This window comes from Bos mutus, chromosome 7, assembly GCF_027580195.1.
Source record: "Bos mutus isolate GX-2022 chromosome 7, NWIPB_WYAK_1.1, whole genome shotgun sequence".
NCBI lineage: Eukaryota > Metazoa > Chordata > Mammalia > Artiodactyla > Bovidae > Bos > Bos mutus.
This window is the reverse complement of record NC_091623.1, coordinates 54,868,225-54,883,813: the sequence shown is the minus strand read 5'-3', so window position 1 is coordinate 54,883,813 and position 15,589 is coordinate 54,868,225. Positions and strand designations below refer to the sequence as shown.

The 15,589-nt window shown below is 54.4% G+C and overlaps 1 protein-coding gene across 3 annotated transcripts in view; it reads left to right on the top strand.

The window, feature by feature from the left end:
- The window catches only part of TYK2 (tyrosine kinase 2), a 30,780-nt gene that overhangs the window by 12,006 nt on the left and 3,185 nt on the right, over positions 1–15,589 (top strand). For all 3 annotated transcript variants that reach the window (XM_070373649.1, XM_070373650.1, XM_070373648.1), the window contains 17 exons: positions 210–419; positions 503–660; positions 5,888–5,996; positions 6,085–6,280; positions 6,370–6,473; positions 6,651–6,833; positions 6,907–6,994; positions 7,863–7,990; positions 9,171–9,306; positions 9,387–9,541; positions 10,880–11,030; positions 11,849–11,946; positions 12,219–12,411; positions 12,787–12,905; positions 13,323–13,495; positions 13,709–13,826; positions 15,359–15,469. In XM_070373649.1, coding sequence (XP_070229750.1) covers positions 210–419; positions 503–660; positions 5,888–5,996; positions 6,085–6,280; positions 6,370–6,473; positions 6,651–6,833; positions 6,907–6,994; positions 7,863–7,990; positions 9,171–9,306; positions 9,387–9,541; positions 10,880–11,030; positions 11,849–11,946; positions 12,219–12,411; positions 12,787–12,905; positions 13,323–13,495; positions 13,709–13,826; positions 15,359–15,469 — 2,430 coding nt within the window. The remainder of the gene's footprint in view (positions 1–209; positions 420–502; positions 661–5,887; positions 5,997–6,084; positions 6,281–6,369; positions 6,474–6,650; positions 6,834–6,906; positions 6,995–7,862; positions 7,991–9,170; positions 9,307–9,386; positions 9,542–10,879; positions 11,031–11,848; positions 11,947–12,218; positions 12,412–12,786; positions 12,906–13,322; positions 13,496–13,708; positions 13,827–15,358; positions 15,470–15,589) is intronic.

The following is a 15,589-nucleotide window of genomic DNA, read 5'->3' as shown; positions in this document are numbered from 1 at the left end:
CTTTCTGCCCTCCCCAAAGTTCCATCTTCTGGTGACTATATCTCTCTGGATGGGTCCCCCGTCCAGCTCATGACACTGCATTCATGGATAGATGCCCAAATAGGTAACCTGGCCTTTCCGGCTTCCGCCTCTCCCCAGGGAGGGAAGAGCAGGAGGACTGAACAGGCACAGCCCTGTTCTGTTCACCTGCCCCACTTCCTGGCTTCCAGGGGCCTGCTGATGGTGGTGCTGGTGGCGGCAGCAGGATGCCTGATGCTGACCCATCTGGGAAGAAAATGAAGGCCGAGGAGGTGGGCAGCGAGCCAGTGGACAGGCCTCGGGAGAGCCCCTGGTCCTACTTCTGTGACTTCCAGGACATCACCCACATGGTGCTGAAGGAACGCCACGTCAGCATCCATTGTCAGGACAACAAGTGCCTGGTGGGGCCTGGGGCTGCGGACTGGGCTGAGGGGGGAGATGCCTGTGGCCTGTGATGCCTGCCTGATGATCCCCCGGCCCGCAGGAGCTGACCCTGCCTTCCCGGGCTGCGGCCCTGTCCTTGGTGTCGCTGGTGGATGGCTACTTCCGCCTGACTGCCGACTCAAACCACTACCTGTGCCACGAGGTGGCTCCTCCACGGCTGCTGATGAGTATCCAGGATGGTATCCACGGCCCCCTGCTGTGAGTGCCTGGGCCGGGGGAGTGGGGACAGGGCAGGAGGGGCAGCTGCCGGCTGGACAGTGAGCTCTAGGGACTGTGGAGTTTAAACGAAGTGTGTGCACGTTGACGTCTTAGTGTGTGCCTGTGCGTCTTGGGGTGGGAAGGCCTGTGTGTCCACCCACCTGTATGAGTGCACATTGGCGTGCAGACATTCAGGTCTCAGTGAGTACGTATCAGTGTGTGTGTCCTGAGTCTACATGCATGTGTGTGGGTGCATGTGTGTGCGAGCATTTGTGTTTAGTGCGTACACGTGTGTCTGTATGGGCCTGCGTGTACTGTGCAAGGATTCACTCATACCGCATTGTACATGCGTTCACATCAGTGAATGCTCACGTGGGTGCATGTGTGACCCATGCATGTATGCAGGCAGAGGTTATGCAGGGAGAGAGGGCACCTGTAATGGCGTGGGTGCTGTGCCATTCTGAGAGTGCCTGGCTTTGGGACTGGGTCCCCATGCGTGTCTGGATGTTGAACAGCTGTGTCACTGCTCTGGTGACTGCATTTGATTTTGTTTTGTTTCTCTTGTTGTGTTTTTTGACATTGCGTTGAGGTTGTGGGAACTCAATCCTCCCGACCAAGGGATGAACCTTGAACCCATGCCCCCTGCAATGGAAGCACAGAGTTTAACTGCTGGACCGCCAGGGAAGTCCCCCAACTGCATTTTAAATTGTCAGCGCATATTTTCACACCTGACTGGTGCCTTTTGCGCGGCTGTGCGTTTCTCAGATGGTGGTGGCCATTGAGATATACATGTGGGCGTTTCCACCCCGGAGTTGTAATGTGACTCACCCCTGGTTACTGCGAGGCACTGCGTATGCCTGCCTGGACGTGTGTGGCTGAGAAGGTTGAGTGTCAGGGCTTATAAGGTCACTGATGAGTGTGTGTGGCCATCCCGTTTGCTGCCAGGTTGGGGTTTGTGACTGTCAGCTCCTCTGGCCTTGGGTATCCCTTGTCCTACCTGTGACACTGGGACTAGCTGCCAATGTGGGTTGGGGGTGCATTGTAAGAGGTCTCACCCCTCCCAGCCTAGTCTGTACGCTAGAGGAGGGTGAGGGCTCCTCACCTCTCAAGGGGCTGTGGCCTCATGGAAGTCTGTGGGCCATGTCAGCATCATCTTAGTCCATTCAAATAGAATACCAATGGCTGAGTGGCTTAGAAACCACAGACACTCCTCAAGTTCTGAAGTCCAAGTGCAAGGTGTTAACAGATCTGATGTCTGTGAGAGCCCCACTTCCTGTTTCATAACCACAAGTTCAGTCTTCTGGCTGTGTCCTCATATGGTGGAAGGGGTGAGTGAGATCTCTGGGGTGCATTTTTTGTAAGTCACTAATCCCAGGTCCGTCTAGTCAAGGCTATGGTTTTCCCTGTGGTCATGTATGGATGTGAGAGTTGGACTGTGAAAAAGGCTGAGCGCCAAAGAATTGATGCTTTTGAATTGTGGTGTTGGAGAAGACTCTTGAGAGTCCCTTGGACTGTAAGGAGATCCAACCAGTCCATCCTAAAGGAGATCAGCCCTAGGATTTCTTTGGAAGGACTGATGCTGAAGCTGAAACTCCAGTACTTTGGCCACCTCATGCGAAGAGTTGACTCATTGGAAAAGACTCTGATGCTGGGAGGGATTGGGGGCAGGAGGAGAAGAGGACGACAGAGGATGAGATGGCTGGATGGCATCACTGACTCGATGGACGTGAGTCTGAGTGAACTCCAGAAGATGGTGATAGACAGGGAGGCCTCGCGTGCTGCCATTCATGGGGTCGCAAAGAGTCGGACACAACTGAGCGACTGAACTGAACTGAACTGAATCCCATTCATGAGGGCTCTACCCTCATGATTCATCACCTCCCCCCAGGCCCACCTCCTAACGCCATCACCTTGGGGGTTAGAGCTTCAACATAGGAACTGACTGTATTCTTTTTTAAACTTCTATTTATTTAGTTAGTTTTGGCTGTGCTGGGTCTTCGTTGCTTTACTCAGGCTCTTCTCTAGTTGCAGTGAGCAGGGGTTGCTCTCTAGCTGTGGCGTGCGGGCTTCTTATGGCCGGGGCTTCTCTTGTTCTGGAGCACAGGCACTAGGGCTAGCGGGGTTCAGTGGTTAGGGCTTGTGGGCTTAACTGCTCCACAGCATGTGGAATTCTCCCAGAGCAGGGATCAAACCTGTGTCCCCTGCGTTGGCAGGTGGATCCTTATCCGCTGAGCTGCCAGGGAAGTCCAACTTTAGGGGAGGCAAACATCCAGTCTGTGTAGCTGCGAGGGCCCGTGGGGCTATGTCACCTCATGGTTCCTGTTTGTGTTTATGACCGTGCTCACCTCTGGGTCTGGAATGCTGGCCCCTGGGCTGTAATGTTACACTGGGGGAGCAGCTATGTCTGTGATCTTTGACCTTTGTGTGTGTACCAGACTGTACTGTGTGTCACCCTGGGCACGGCGACACAAATAGGAAGTAGGAAGTCAGAAAACACCTGGAGTAACAGGCAAATTTGCCCTTGGAATACGGAATGAAGCAGGGCAAAGGCTAATAGAGTTTTGCCAAGAGAACGCACTGGTCATAGCAAACACCCTCTTCCAACAACACAAGAGAAGACTCTACACATAGACATCACCAGATGGTCAATACCGAAATCAGATTGATTATATTCTTTGTAGCCGACGATGGAGAAGCTGTATACAGTCAGCAAAAACAAGGCCGGGAGCTGACTGTGGCTCAGATCATGAACTCCTTATTGCCAAATTCAGACTTAAGTTGAAGAAAGTAGGGAAAACCACTAGGCCATTCAGGTATGACCTAAATCAAATCCCTTATGATTATACAGTGGAAGTGAGAAATAGATTCAAGGGATTAGATCTGATAGACAGAGTGCCTGCAGAACTATGAACGGAGGTTCATGACATTGTACAGGAGATAGGAATCAAGATCATCCCTAGGAAAAAGAAATGCAAAAAAGCAAAATGGCTGTTTGAAGAGGCCTTACAAATAGCTGTGAAAAGAAGAGAAGTGAAAAGCAAAGGAGAAAGGAAAGATATACCCATTTGAATGGAGAGTTCCAAAGAATAGCAAGGAGAGATAAGAAAGCCTTCCTCGGTGATCAATGCAAAGAAGTAGAGCAAAACAATAGAATTGGAAAGACGAGAGTTCTCTTCAAGAAAATTAGAGATACCAAGGAAACACTTCATGCAAAGATGGGCTCAGTAAAGGACAGAAATGGAATGGACCTAACAGAAGCAGAAGATATTAAGAAGAGGTGGCAAAAATACACAGAAGAACTATACAAAAAAGATCTTCATGACCCAGATAATCATGATAGTATGATCACTCACCTAGAGCCAGACATCCTGGAATGCGAAGTCAGGTGGGCCTAGGAAGCATCACTAAGAACAAAGGAGGTGATGGAATTCCAGTTGAGCTATTTCAAATCCTAAAAGATGATGCTATGAAAGTGCTGGCTGCACTCAATATGCCAGCAAATTTGGAAAACTCAGCAGTGGCCACGGGACTGGAAAAGGTCAGTTTTCATTCCAATTGCAAAGAAAGGCAATGCCAAAGAATGCTCAAACTGCCACACAATTGTACTGATCTCACACACTAGTAAAGTAATGCTCAAAATTCTCCAAATGAGGCTTCAACAGTATGTGAACCATGAACTTCCAGATGTTCAAGCTGGATTTAGAAAAGGCAAAGGAACCAGAGATCAAATTGCCAACATCCGTTGGATCATCGAAAAAGCAAGAGAGTTCCAGAAAAACATCTATTTCTGCTTTATTGACTATGCCAAAGCCTTTGACTGTGTGAATCACCACAAATTGTGGACAATTTTTAAAGAGATGGGAATACCAGACCACCTGACCTGCCTCTTGAGAAATCTGTATGCAGGTCAGGAAGCAACAGTTCGAACTGAACATGGAACAACAGACTGGTTCCAAATAGGGAAAGGAGTACGTCAAGGCTGTATATTGTCACCCTGCTTGTTTAACTTATATGCAAAGTACATCATGAGAAACGCTGGGCTGGAGGAAGCACAAGCTGGAATCAAGATTGCTGGGAGAAATATCAATAACCTCAGTTATGCAGATGACACCACCCTTATGGCAGAAAGCAAAGAAGAACTAAAGAGCCTCTTGATGAAAGTGAAAGAGGAGAGTGAAAAAGTTGGCTTAAAGCTCAACATTCAGAAAACTAAGATCATGGCATCTGGTCCCATCACTTCATGGCAAATAGATGGGGAAACAGTGGAAACAGTGATAGACTTTATTTTTGGGGGCTCCAAAATCACTGCAGATGGTGACTTCAGCCATGAAATTAAAAGACACTTACTGCTTGGAAGAAAAGTTATGACCAACCTAGACAACATATTAAAAAGCAGAGACATTACTTTGCCAACAAAGGTCCATCTGGTCAAAACTATGGTTTTTCCAGTGGTCATGTAGGGATGTGAGAGTTGGACCATAAAGAAAGCTGAGTGCTGAAGAACTGACGCTTTTGAACTGTGGTGTTGGAGAAGACTCTTGAGAGTCCCTTGGACTGCAAGGAGAGCCAACCAGTCCATCCTAAAGGAAATCAGTCCTGAATATTCATTGGAATATTTCTGAATATTTGTTGGACTGATGCTGAAGCTGAAACTTCAATACTTTGGCCACCTGTTGCGAAGAACTGACTCATTTGAAAAGGCCCTGATGCTGGGAAAGATTGCAGGCAGAAGGAGAAGGAGACGACAGAGGATGAGATGGTTGGATGGCATCACCGACTCAATGGACGTGAGTTTGGGTAAATTCTGGGAGTTGGTGATGGACAGGGAAGCCTGGTGTGCTGCAGTCCATGGGGTTGCAAAGAGTCGAACACGACCGAGCGACTGAACTGAATTTAACCGAACTGGGAGTGGTGGGGTCTGTGGCTGGGCGTGTGTTCAGCTGCCATCTGACAGCTGTTTCCTCTGTGCTTGTGTGTGTCGCCTTGTTTGCCACGGTACCTGACAATTATTATGCATGAGTGTGTGTCTGCTCTGTGTCTGTGTGAGTTTTCATGCGTGGGACGGTGTGACATTTCATGTGTGTGTTCAGACATAGTGTCTGACATTTCTCCCAGCTGGGAGTGTGCCCTGCTGGGCAGGTTTTATGTGTCTTTGTTGCCAGGCGTGGGTCCTGCAGTGCCCCCAGGTGCCCTAATGGTCCCCCACTCCTACCCACCACCCACCTAGGGAGCCATTTGTGCTGGCCAAGCTGAAGCCCGAGGCTGGCCTCTACCTTATCCACTGGAGCACCAGCCACCTCCACCGCCTCATCCTCACAGTGGCCCAGCGCGACCAGGTGGGCGTGGGGCGGGGGTCCTGGGCCGGGGCTGGGCTCGCTCCCTGCCTGGACCCCTGCTCACCGCCGCCACCCCTGCTGCCGCCAGCTGCAGGCTCCAGGCACTAAGGGCTTGCGCCTGCGGAAGTTCCCTATCGAGCTCCAGGCCGGGACAGTCATGCTGGAGGGCTGGGGCCGGTCTTTCCCCAGCGTGCGGGACCTGAGGGCTGCCCTGCAGGACTGCTCGCTGCGGGCCGGCAACGACTGCTTTTCCCTGCGTCGCTGCTGCCTGCCCCGGCCCGGAGGTACAGAGATGGGGGCGCCTCGAGGGAATTTGGGTGGGGGGAGGCCTCTCGCATCCATGACAGCCCTCAGGGACCACTCCCACCCCCAGAGATCTCCAACCTCATCGTCACACGGGGGCCTCAGGCCAGCACCAGACCGCTCAACCTCAGTCATCTCAGCTTCTACCGAGTCCGCCAGGAAGACATCACCCAGGTGCGTGGCAGGGGTGGGGGTGGGGGGGGTGTGGGGGGCCTGGATGGGGGGGATGAGATTGGGATAGGGGATGGGGGGTGGGATGGAGGGAGGGGGAAGGAACGCTGCAGGTATGGGGCACCAGAGAGGCAGCCTTACGCCGTTGTCATGGAGAGCTTCCCCTCCACGTTCCCCCAGCTGTCCCACTTAGGCCAGGGCACAAGGACCAACGTGTATGAGGGCCTCTTGCGAGTGGGGGGCGGAGGCCCCGAGGAGGACAAGGCAGATGGCGAGGAACCCCCCACGCCCGCTGGGGACCGTGGGCAGGAGCTTCGTGTGGTGCTCAAGGTGCTAGACCCCAGTCACCACGACATCGCCCTGGTGAGTGAGCGCAGCCCGGGGGCCGGGGCAGGATGGAGGGGCTGCGGCCTCCTGACCCGCTGTGTCCCCTCAGGCCTTCTACGAGACAGCCAGCCTCATGAGCCAGGTCTCCCACGTGCACCTGGCCTTCGTGCACGGCGTCTTCGTGCACGGCTCCGAGAGTGAGTAGCCCTGTCCCCTGCCCCCGACACACAGACCGCCGACGTCCCCTCCCCGTTGACAGCCTGGCCCCACTTAGACTCTTGACCTTCATCCCCATCCACTGACCCCTTGACTATACTCTGGGCCCTGACGGCACCCCAATCTGTGCCTGTTCAACTCTCACCTACACCCTGAACCCTGTCTACACGTTAACCCTTACCTGCACCGTGATCCTTGGCTACACCCCAACCCTCCACCTCCACTCTGACTGCAGACTGCATCCCAAACTCCCTTTACCACCAGACACCTCTACAGCCCCACCCTTGTGTACCTTCTGACCCCTTCTATGCCGTGGCACCATGCAGACCCCAGCCTCACTGGCCCCGCTGTCTTCCCAGAGCTCAGCCTCTGTTCCTCCACCCCACCTCCTCTGCATGTACTTCATTGTATAGGGCGGCCACGGGCAGCCCCCAGACCCAAAGCTCCATCTCTCCTGCTTTCTCCCCAATACTGGCCCGCGTGCTGACCCCACACCCCTCCCAGTGCACAGGGGGATCCAAGTGTCACTCGGGCTCCAACCTCCAGCTCCTCTCCCTCCAATCATCTACCCCTCCCCCTGGCTCCCCAGTCCCCTCCTGACCTCCATCACTTACTCTCAGCCTCCTCTCTGCCTCAGCCCTACCCTGGACCCCAATGCTGCCTTGCACCTTGGCCTCACCCTGCCCCCACCTCAGCCTGCACTCCAGCCCATGTTTCTCTTCTCCCTAAAGTCACTCCCAAGTCTCCCCTGGCGCCCTGCCCCAGGGGAGCCTCAGCCCGTGGGTCCTGCCCCCGGCACTCTGGAGGGTGTGTGGGTGTGCAGCATCTAAAGTGACCAGGCCTTTGCAGACATCATGGTGACCGAGTACGTGGAGCACGGGCCCCTGGACGTATGGCTGCGGCGGGAGAGGGGCCGCGTGCCCCTGGCCTGGAAGTTGGCAGTGGCCCAGCAGCTGGCCAGCGCCCTCAGTTACCTGGTGCGTGGCCTGCAGGCTGGGCCTGGGTGGGTGGTGAGGGCCAGGGCAGCCCCCGCATTCAGGGGAGCATGCTTGCTAAGTCACTTCAGTTGTGTCCGACTCTTTGCAACTCTGTGTGGACTGTAGCCTGCCAGGCTCCTCCGTCCATGAGATTTTCTAGGCAAGAATACTGGAGTGGGTTGCCATGCCCTCCTCCAGGGTATCTTCCCAACCCAGGGATCGAACCCACATCCCTAATGTCTCTTGTATTGAAAGGTGGGTTCTTTACCACCAGTGCCACCTGGGAAGCCCCCGATTGGGTATGGAGGCCTCAACACATCCCTCTACCCACTAGATCTTTCCATGAACCTCCACTGCTCACCCACCTCTGTGGCTCCCATGTCTCCCCTGACTCCCCAGCTTGATATCCCAGACCCTAAGGGAGTTGCTTCTGTTTGCTCTTTCTTGCCATTCATCTTCAGCCCCCTTTGGTCCAGTCACCCATTTCCAGAACACCCTCTGTGTGCCAGGCTCTGTCCTAGGCCCTGGGGACCTAGGAGAGAAGAAAATAGGCAGAAGTCTCCATTCTTGGGGGAAGCTGGCATTTTACTTGGGAGGGATAAACAAGAAACATTGGGTTGGTCAAAAAGTCTGTTCTGGCTTTTCCATAGCATCTTACAGAAAAAACTGAATGGGCAAAAACTTTTTGCCCAGCCCAATAATAAGTATATTACATGATGTGTCAGAAAGTAGCAAGAACTGTGGGAAAAAAAGCAGAGGTGGAGATGAGGATTTGCTGCAGTTTGGGGAAGAGGTGAAGCCTTAAATAGGTGGGTCGGGGAAGGTCTCATTAAGGGCACCTGGAGGGGATGTGGGGCAGGGGTGGGGGTATGAGGACATCTAGGGGCGGTGCATTCCAGCAGGGGGAGCAGACAATGCAAAGGGCCTGGGGCAGGAGTGTGCCTGACACAGGCTGAGGACAACATGAGGTCCTCTGGCCTTTTGTCCCTGAGAGCCTTGGCCTCCAGTGCTGGGAAAACAAGAAGGACTCACTGGGGATCTTGGACTGCCTTGTCACTGTGACAATGTACTGCCATATCCATAATAACCACAACTGTCTTTTTTACCTGGGCCATGTGGGATGGGTAAGGGTAGGATCTACAGCCCCCAGTGACCATGCCCCCTTTCCACCCCACTCCAGGAAGACAAAAGCCTGGTTCATGGCAACGTGTGTGGCCGGAACATCCTGCTGGCACGGCTGGGGCTGGCGGAGGGCACCAGCCCCTTCATCAAGCTGAGTGACCCCGGCGTGGGCCTGAGTGCCCTCTCCAGGGAGGGTGAGGACCCAGGAGGTGCTGGACACAGGGATGGGCTGCCCCACTCCTTTACCTTGCTGACTTCTGACCCCGGCCCCCAGAGCGGGTGGAGCGGATCCCCTGGACAGCCCCCGAGTGCCTGTCTGGTGGAGCCAACAGCCTGAGCACCGCAGCCGACAAGTGGGGCTTTGGTGCCACCCTCCTGGAGATCTGCTTCGACGGCGAGGCCCCCCTGCAGGGCCGTAGTCCCTCTGAGGTATGGCCGGAGCACCCCTGGGTCCTTCCCACAAAGAGGGCTGGCACCCCCCAAGGAATCCAGAGGGCATGTTTCAGGGTTCAGAGCTGCCTCCCCTCTGGCTGTGCAGCCTCATCTTGCTGGAGCTCCATCAGTTTCATCTGTCAGTTGCAGTGAACTGCAGTCCCGACCTCATAACGTGTGTGTTCCGTCACTTCAGTCGTGTGTGACTCTGTGCAACCCTACAGATTGTAGCACACTAGGCTCTTCCCTCCATGGGGTTTTCCAGGGGAAAATGCCCTCCTCCAGGGGAATCTTCCCGATCCAGGGATCGAACCCACATCTCTTACATCTCCTGCATTGGCAGGCTGGGTCTTTACCACTAGCGCCACCTGGGAAGCCGCATAAGGTCATGGTCACAGCAGATAGTCACATACTTTATTTATGTTTATAAAGTGATAGTTTTTAATGTATTTATTTATTCTTATTGCTTTTTAATTTTTGGGTGCTCTGGGTCTTCGCTGCGATGTGCCAGCTCTCTGGTTGTGGCCCTTGAGCTCTAGAGTACACAGGCTCAGTAATTGTAGCACACAGGCTTCTCTGGTTGTGGCACACAGACTTAGTTGCCAAGTGGCGTGTGGCATCTTTAGTTCCCCACCCAAGGATTGAACCCGCATACCCTGCACTGGAAGGCGGATTCTTAACCACTGGACCACCAGGGACGTCCCAGGTCACATGCTTTAGTTTTAAGCAGTGTCCAGGCCATCAAACAGGCTGTCGAGAGTAGGGGTTCCCAGAGGATGCCCCTGACCCAGCTGAGGGTTGGGACAAGACTTCCCAGAAGAGTTTTAATTCAAGTGCAGAAGTACCACAATGTCCCAGGCTGGGAAGGGCAGCCTAGGTGGCAGACACAGCCTGTGCAAAGGCTGGGAGGCTTTAGTGCATTCAAGGAGCTGAAGACAGTAGGAACTTCCTGGGAGTTGGTGGGTGGGGCCAGCAGGACCTGGCCAATTAGAGGCTCTCAGTCCCAGGCAGAGGATGCTGTTTATAGACACCAAGGTGGGCGAGGCCTGGCTGCCTCCTTTCCATCCTCAGAGGCAGGTGGAAATCCAAGCAGAAAAGGCCAAGGTTGAGATGCTCCAGTATAGCACAGTCGGCTGGACTTGGGTTCCAGTCCAGACTCTGCAGTGATGGCCAGCTCTGCATCCCTTTGCAGAGGCTCAGTGGCTTCATCTGTAAAATGGCAATGACAGGAACAAGGAGCCAACTGGTCTACCCTGTCCCTCTGAGGACTTGACTCTGCCTCCTGTGAGACCAGGACTGAGGGTGTACACTGACTTCTAGTCTCCTCCCCACCAGAAAGAGCGCTTCTACCAGAAGCAGCACAAACTGCCTGAGCCCTCATGCCCAGAGCTGGCCACACTCACCAGCCAGTGCCTGACCTACGAGCCAGCCCAGCGGCCATCCTTCCGCACCATCCTGCGTGACTTCACTCAGCTACAGCCCCAGAGTGAGCACCTCGCCAGGGCGGGGATCCTGGAGGAGGGAGGACGGGCTGGGATCCCTGCTGACACAGGCATGGTGTCCCCAAGTCTTGGTACAGTGGCTTAGAGTGTGTGTGGGTTTCTAATTCACTTAAGCAGAGGGGAGGGAATATCCAAGCTCTCCGTTTAAAAAAAAAAAGTTTTTTTTTTTTTAAATTTTTTGACTGTGGTGGGTTTTTGATGCTGCATGTGTGGGCTTTCTCTAGTTGTGGTTAAAGCTATTCTCCATCTAGCTATTCTCCAGATGTGGTGCTTGGGCTTCTCATTGCGGTGGCTTCTCTTGCTGCAGAACACTGATTCTAGGTGCATGGGCTTCGGTAGCTGCAGCGTGTGGGCTCTGTAGTTGTGGCACATGGGGCTTAACTGCCCCGCAGCACATGAGATCTTCCTGGACCAGAGATCAAGCCAGTGTCCCTTACATTGCAAGGCAGATTCTTAACCTCTGGACCACCAGGAAAGCCCCTCCCCGTCCCCCCCCCCCCCCTCAGTGTTTTGCTTGAGGAGAGCCACAACTTCTTCGGATGAATTAGACCCTGGAAAATGTTTTGGTTGTTAACGAAAAGTTTGTGCCCTTAACCCAATCTCAAAATATCCCAGGTGTCAGTTTTGGTCCAGTCAACTATGCATTTTAGACAAATGGAATTTTTCAGCCCTTGTAAAACCGGTTTCCTTGTCTGGAGGATCAGAGCTGGGGGGTAGCAGTCGTCGGCTTTCTGTGCCCTCAAGTATGGGCTCTTTGGGGGAGAGAGCGGTCGTCTGGACTTACCCACTGTGGCTCTCCCAGATCTCGCTGATGTCTTGTCTGTGAGCCCGGATTCACTGGCTTCAGATCCCACGGTTTTCCACAAGCGATACTTGAAAAAGATCCGGGATCTGGGTGAGGTGAGGGCGGGGCCTTGAGGGCTGGGGGCGGGGCCTGGATGCCCAGGGTGGGGCCTGGAAGACCGAGGGCAGGGCCTAGGCTGTAAGAAAGCTCTGGCCTTAGAGACCCTCAGCTTCAAGGGAGGCCCTGGGGAATTGAAAGGGAGGCCTCGGCTCCCAGGGGCCCCCATCAACAAGGAGCAGGCGGGGCCTAGGATTTTCCAAATAGACCTGCCTGGAAAGTGGGCTTGGGGAGCTGGGGTGGGGCTGACCCTCTTGCACACTCCGGCCAGGGTCACTTCGGAAAGGTCAGCCTGTATTGCTACGACCCCACCAACGACGGCACTGGTGAGATGGTAGCCGTGAAGGCCCTCAAGGCAGGCTGCGGTCCCCAGCTCCGGACGGGCTGGAGGCGAGAAATCGACATCCTACGCACGCTCTACCACAAGCACATCGTCAAGTACAAGGGCTGCTGCGAGGACCAAGGTGGGCGGGGCCCACAAATGTAACGAGGCGGGACTAGCGCTTGGGTGGGGCTTTGTGGGCGGGGCCAACATGACCTGGTCATGACCTCCGCCTCTCAGTCCTAGGCAGAGGATGCAGTTTGTGGACACCAAGGTGGGTGAGGCCGGGCTGCCTTCTTTCTATTCTGAGATACTTTTCTGAGATCAGGATGGGTGGGAGCCATGTCAGCTCCCTTGCCAGGGGACGGGTCGAGATTTGATCGTCCCCCCTGAGGACAGATCCTAGAGTGGACGGGTCTTGGCTCTCCCTCCCCATCTTGGGATTAGGGGGTGCAGGGTGGACAGCCCGCGGTCCTAGCCTCCACCACCCTTATGGGCTGCCCCTCTCTGGTGTTAGGCGAGAAGTCGATACAGCTGGTCATGGAATACATGCCCCTGGGCAGCCTCCGAGACTACTTGCCCCGGCACAATGTCGGGCTGGTCCAGCTGCTGCTCTTCTCCCTGCAGATCTGCGAGGTGGGCCGGCCCGCCCCTACTCCCAGAACCTGCCCCCTCTTTGACCTGGCCTGAGCTTCCGATCCCCTCTGCTGGCCTCGACGCGTAATCCCTGGGCGGGCTCTCCTCCATCTTTGTCCATCCAGCCGATCATCCATCATCGGGCCACACCCGCGCTGGCCCAGATCCCCAACCCACGTAATTCCCACAGCTGACGTGGTCCCGCCCAGCGCCTGGCTCCTCCTAATTTTCTCGCCCCCAGCCTGGGAGTGCCCCCTTGCGGCCCCTCCTCTGCTGTCCGGCTCTGCTCCTGCCGGGTCTGCCGTCCTGCCCGCTTCTCACATCCTGCCCGCTTCTCATGCCTGGTCCGTGCCATCCTCGTCACGCCTCCTCAGGCCGGGCCCTGCCCCCACTGATCCAGACTCATCCCGCCCCCAGGGTATGGCCTACCTGCACACACAGCACTACGTGCATCGAGACCTGGCCGCGCGCAACGTGCTGCTGGACAACAACAGGCTAGTCAAGATCGGGGACTTCGGCCTCACCAAGGCCGTGCCCGAAGGCCACGAGTATTACTGCGTGCGCGAGGATGGGGACAGTCCTGTGTTCTGGTAACCAGGCGGGACCCAGCGGAAGGGGTGGGTGGGAGGTGCCACGGCTACCCAGAGCAGACAGGGTGGAGTAGATGCATGCTGGGGCCCCAGACAACAGGGCCTGGGTTCAGTGACCCTGCCCCTCCACTCTTTAGGGCCACAGGGCTCCTAAGCCTCAGATAAGGACTCCAGTCTGGCCCGGCCCACGGCTTGAGTGCCCTTTCTCCCCAGGTATGCCCCGGAGTGCCTGAAGGAGTGTAAGTTCTACTATGCATCAGACGTCTGGTCCTTTGGGGTCCTCATGTATGAGCTGCTGACCTACTGTGACTCCAGCCAGAGCCCTCCCTCGGTGAGAGCCAGGCCCGCACACCAACACCATGGATTTGCCTCACAGTCCTATTCTGTAAAGTTGGCCACTTACATTGCAGAGGGCTTTGACTGTGACAGAAACTCACTGAAATAGGAACTGCTAATTCTGCCATTTGCAAACCCCAGGGGGACATTGGGAACATGGCTTGATCTAGATCGTCAGATGTCATTAGGAACCCAGTTGTCTCCATTTCTTGACTCTGCTGTTCTCTGTGGTAGCTTTTTTTTTTTTTTTTTTTTCCGCCACACCATGCAGCATGAGGGATCTTAGTTCCCTGACAGGGATTGAACCTGTGCCCCATGCAGTGGGCTGTGGAGTCTTAACCACTGTTAGCATTTCTCAGGGCTTTCCAGGTAGCTCAGCTGGTAAAGAATCTGCCTGCAATGCAGGAGACTCCAGTTCGATTCCTGGAAATAGGCTACCCACTCGAGTATTCATGGGCTTTCCTGCTGGCTCAGACGATAAAGAATCTGCCTGCAATGCGGCAGACCTGGGTTTGATCCCTGGGTTGGGAAGATCCCCTGGAGGAGAGCTTGGCAACCCACTACAGTATTCTTACCTGGAGAATTCCATGGACAGAGGAGTCTGGCAGGCTACAGCCTATGGGGTCGCAAAGAGTCAGACACGACTGGGCCACTAAGCACAGTACAGCACAGCACTTCTCAAGTGGACCTTCCCTTTAAAAAAAAAAAAAAGCAAGCCCGCCCTCTGCTTTGGCCACGGTGGACCTAGCTGAGAGGAGGAGGATTTTTCTCTTTCCATCATGATTCAGGACTCTGACTGGTCCATCTTGGTTCACGTGCCCTCAAGGAAGCCAATCACTGTGTAGTTCTGTGTCGAGAGGAGGAGCCTGTAGTATGCGAGGGCTTTATGCCCAAAGCCAATCAGAGTGCGTATATAGGAGAAGAGAAAATAAGATTCTCTACAGGCAAAAACAACTAGCTGGGAGGCTTAGTAATAACATCAAACACCTAATCCAGACTTACACTATGAATATCAGTTTAACTAGGGACTTCCCTGGTGGCCCAATGGTTAAGACTCCTTGCTTCCAATGTAGGGGGTGCAGGTTCAATCCCTGGTGGGGGAACTAAGATCCCAGATGCCACATGGTGTGGCCAAAAAAGAAAAAAAAAAAGTTTTATCCAACTTCACAATAACCCCAGGTGGTAGATTTTATTACCCATTTTACAGATGAGAGAACCAAGGCCCAGAGAGGTGAAGTCATAAGTCTAAAAGTTATACAGCTGGGAAATGGTTGTTGTTCAGTTGCCAAGACATGTCTGACTTCTTGCAACTCCATGAACTGAAGCATGCCAAGCTTCCCTGTCCCTCACCATCTCCTGAAGTTTGCCCAAGTTCATGTCCATTGAATCGGTGATACCATCCAACCATCTCATCCTCTATCAGCCCCTGAGGGTCCCTTAGAATCCCTGCCATCCAGCTCCCGGCTCCTGACCTCTATTGAGGTAGCTCTATCTCTTAAAAAACAGCTGCTCTTGTTTCTTCTGTAGAAATTCATCGAGCTCATAGGCCTCACCCAAGGGCAGATGACTGTGCTGAGGCTCACAGAGCTGCTGGAACGAGGGGAGAGGCTGCCGCAACCAGAGAAATGCCCCTCTGAGGTGAGATCCTCCCTTTCCTCTTCCCCACCATGGGACCAGGGAGACAGTGGAGTTCACAACCTGGTGAAGCCAGCCTCCCTGACTCCCTGTGCCTTACCGCTACCCTGAGACCCCACCCCA